General features: G+C 57.1%; 1 protein-coding gene across 1 annotated transcript; it reads left to right on the forward strand.

The window, feature by feature from the left end:
• The first annotated feature begins 1,111 nt into the window (after positions 1–1,111).
• On the forward strand, positions 1,112–3,193 carry VRTN (vertebrae development associated). Its single transcript, XM_026008660.2, has one exon. It carries the CDS (start codon positions 1,112–1,114, stop codon positions 3,191–3,193), a length of 2,082 nt encoding a protein of 693 aa, XP_025864445.1.
• Positions 3,194–3,921: the final 728 nt, after the last annotated feature.

A 3,921-nucleotide genomic window follows, 5' to 3' on the forward strand; every position in this document is an offset into this window, starting at 1 on the left:
CATATAAACCAAACAATTGTCATGTAAGATTTTTGTATGCAGCAGAAATGAGCATACCCCACTTTGCCACTTGTAAGATTGAAAAGTCATATATTTAAGGGCTGTGATTAAATAAAAATAAAAATCTTTACTGCTTCATTAAGGACATTCTTGAGTACAACTAGTGGGTTTTTTTTTTTTTTTCCCTGTGAGTACATGGTGGTACATAGCCACCCAGGTGCCCCGAGATTGTAACTCTTTTTTTTTTTTTTTTTTTAATTTTTACTTCCTTATGATAGTCACAGAGAGAGAGAGGCAGAGACATAGGCAGAGGGAGAAGCAGGCTCCATGCACCGGGAGCCCGACGTGGGATTCGATCCCCGGTCTCCAGGATCGCGCCCTGGGCCAAAGACAGGCGCTAAACCGCTGGGCCACCCAGGGATCCCGAGATTGTAACACTTAACAGCTATAGAGGTACAGGTACTATGGAATATGTAATGTGTAATAGCTACCTGATGCTTCTACAGTACTTTACTGTGTGCCAGGCACTGTTCTAAGGAGTATATGTGTGTGTGTGTAGATCTATATATCTCCATGTGTTCATTGTCCCATTTATGCCCACAATAGTTGTATAAGATGGATACTTTTATCGTCCCACTTTACAGAAAACGAACTAAGTTTTTTAGAAGCATGGAGAGCTGAAGTAACTTGCTCAAGCTAATATTAGAACCAGGACTCAGAGCACCTAGGTGGACTCAGTCGGTTAAGCATCTGCCTTTGGCTAGGTCGTGGTCCCAGGGTCCTGGGATTGAGTTCCACATGGGGCTTGCTCCCTGCTCAGCTGGGAGTCTGCTTCTCTCTCTGCCCCTCTCTCCACTCATTCTCTCTGTCTCTCTTTGTCCCTCTCTCTCTCAGATAAATAAAATAAAAAAGAACCAGAACTCAAAGCCAGGTTGCAGAGACCCAGCTCTTCCTCACTACCACTGAGTGATTAAAGCCTGGGAGGCACTTAGACCCTATGGAGGAATGAGAGTAGGTGGGCACTATCTTTAGGTGAGAAGGTGCAGGTCTCCATTGCTGGGTGTCTGGGCACCCTGTCCTGACTCTGCCCTCTGTCCTCTGTCCTGGCAGGATGACCTCTCGGGAGCAGCTGATACAGCAGGTGCTGCAGGAGCTGCAGGAGGCGGTGGAATCGGAAGGCCTGGAGGGTCTGGTCAGTGCTGCTCTGGAGGCCAAGCAGGTCCTGTCGTCCTTCACCCTCCCCTCCAGCCGGGAGGGGGGCTCCAGCCCCCAGGTGCTGGAGGTGGACTCCGTGGCCCTGAGCCTGTACCCGGAGGATGCTCCCCGGAACATGCTGCCGCTGGTGTGCAAAGGCGAGGGCAGCCTGCTCTTCGAGGCGGCCAGCGTGCTGCTGTGGGGTGATGTGGGGTTCAGCCTGGAGCTGCGGGCCCGCACCGTGGTGGAGATGCTGCTGCATAGACACTACTACCTCCAGGGCATGATCGACTCCAAGGTGATGCTGCAGGCCGTGCGCTATTCCCTGTGCTCTGAGGAGTCCCCTGAGATGACCAGCCTGCCGTCCGCCACCCTGGAGGCCATCTTCGACGCGGACGTCAAGGCCACTTGCTTCCCTAGTAGCTTCTCCAACGTGTGGCACTTGTACGCCCTGGCCTCTGTCCTTCAACGCAACATCTACTCCATCTACCCCATGCGAAACCTCAAGATCCGGCCCTACTTTAACCGGGTCATCCGGCCTCGCCGCTGTGACCACGTGCCGGCCACGCTGCACATCATGTGGGCCGGCCAGCCCCTCACCAGCCACCTCTTCCGCCACCAGTACTTTGCCCCCGTGGTGGGGCTGGAGGAGGTGGAGGCCGAAGGTGCCGCTGGCCCTGCCCCGGGCCCTCTGGCCCCGCTGCCGGCCTCGGCCAACACCCTGGAGCTGCTCAACCGCGAGCCTGGCCTCCGCTACTCCCACCTCTGCCGGCGCTACCGCGTCACCAAGACCACCTTCTACCGCTGGCGGCGGCAGTCGCAGGAGCAGCGGCAGAAGGTGGCCGCCCGCTTCTCGGCCAAGCACTTCCTGCAGGACAGCTTCCACCGCGGCGGTGTCGTGTCGCTGCAGCAGTTCCTCCAGAGGTTCCCCGAGATCTCCCGCTCCTCCTACTACGCCTGGAAGCAAGAGCTCCTGGGCTCTGGCACCTGCCCAGCCCTGGCCCCCCAGGAGGAGCAGGGGGCCAAGGGGCTGGGAGGCTCCTCGCGGCCGTCAAGCCCTGGAGTGATCTTAATGCAGCGGGCCAAGTTGTACCTGGAGCACTGCATCTCCCTGAACACGCTGGTCCCCTACCGTTGCTTCAAACGCAGGTTCCCCGGCATCTCCCGGTCCACGTACTACAACTGGCGCCGGAAGGCCCTTCACAGGAACCCCAGCTTCAAGCCGGCACCAGCCCTGTCCACCCCGGGGGCTCCCCAGCCAGCCTCTGTTCCGGAAGAGGCTCTGCTCCCTTGGAAGAGTGAGGTGGGAGAGGGGGCAGGCAAAGCAACGGTGGGGGGACCACCCGCCCCCCACGAGTTTCTGCCCCCAAAGGTGCCCCTGTCCCGTTGGCAGAGGCGCCTGCGCAGGGCTGCCCGCAAGCAGGTGCTCAGTGGGCACCTCCCCTTCTGTCGCTTCCGCCTCCGCTACCCCAGCCTCTCGCCCTCCACCTTCTGGGCTTGGAAGAGTCTTGCCCGGAGCTGGCCCAGAAACCTGTCCAAATTCCAGATGCAGGCCCCCACCCTGGGCAAAGTGGGGATACAGGCAGCTGAGGAGAAGCAGGAGAAAGAAGCTGGTGGAGATGTGATTGCTGTGAATGCCCCCCCTGCTGGGGCCCCCCTGCAGGTGGGGGCTTCTCCAGGAGAGGATCCAGGGAAAGCCCAGGAAGGGCCTTCCAGAGAGGGGGCCATCACCCAGGGCCAGCCCCACAGCAGGTTCCTGTCCAGCCACCCTGTGGCAGAGGCAGCAGCGGGTGGCAGGGACGGCCAGGTGCTGGTGATGGACATGCTCGCCACCACAAAGTTCAAGGCCCAGGCCAAGCTGTTCTTGCAGAAGCGCTTCCAGTCTAAGAGTTTCCCCTCCTTCAAGGAGTTCAGCGCCCTCTTTCCGCTCACGGCCCGCTCTACCTACTACATGTGGAAGCGGGCACTGTATGATGGCCTCACCTTGGTGGATGGCTGACGAGGAGGTGTGAAGGGGGCTGGGAGGAGAGGGGGCCCATTTGGACAGGGTCAGGGACCTAAGTTCGCCTCTGGCTTGGCTATGATGCCCTTTGCTCTGGTTCCCACAGTGTCTACCTCAAATCCAAGGGTAGCTTTGTGCTATCTCCTGGCTCTAAGGCAGACGGAGCCAGAAATGAGCCATCTGGTCTCTTGCAGAGAGCTACAGGACCAGAATTGTTCTCTTCGGTTGTTTGCCATTCTTGCTTTTTATTGTCTTGGTTTTAGTTTTTTGTTTTGATTTAAGTGGGTGGGCTGCCCGCCCCACCCCCCAGCTGGTATTGGAAACTGTCTGTGTTTGGGGGTTCTGAGGGGGTTTGTTAGCTAAAGCTGCTTTCAACTTCTCCTGGGGATGAAGGAAGTACTGTAACCTAACATGGCTATCTGTCCCCTTAGGCAGAATATATGTCTTTGGTTTCTTTTGGGGGTTGACACCCTCATTACTCAAAGATGATTTCCAAAGAAACAATGGGAGTCAAAGGTGGAGCAGGTCAGTGGCTTCTTTCTGGTACCCCCAAAGAAGAGGGTGCCAGGCTCAGCATGAGAAGTAAGGGTATAGAGGAAGAACCTCTAATGGAAGGCCTTGAGCTAGATCACTGAGGTGCTGGCCTGTCCCTTGCAAGGAGCTGGTAAGGGGCTGGGGGAGAGGGTCGAGTCTCTGCTGGTGCTTGGCCCATCTGCTGTGGAGCC

Source organism: Vulpes vulpes, chromosome 6 (assembly GCF_048418805.1).
Source record: "Vulpes vulpes isolate BD-2025 chromosome 6, VulVul3, whole genome shotgun sequence".
NCBI classification, from domain to species: Eukaryota; Metazoa; Chordata; class Mammalia; order Carnivora; family Canidae; genus Vulpes; species Vulpes vulpes.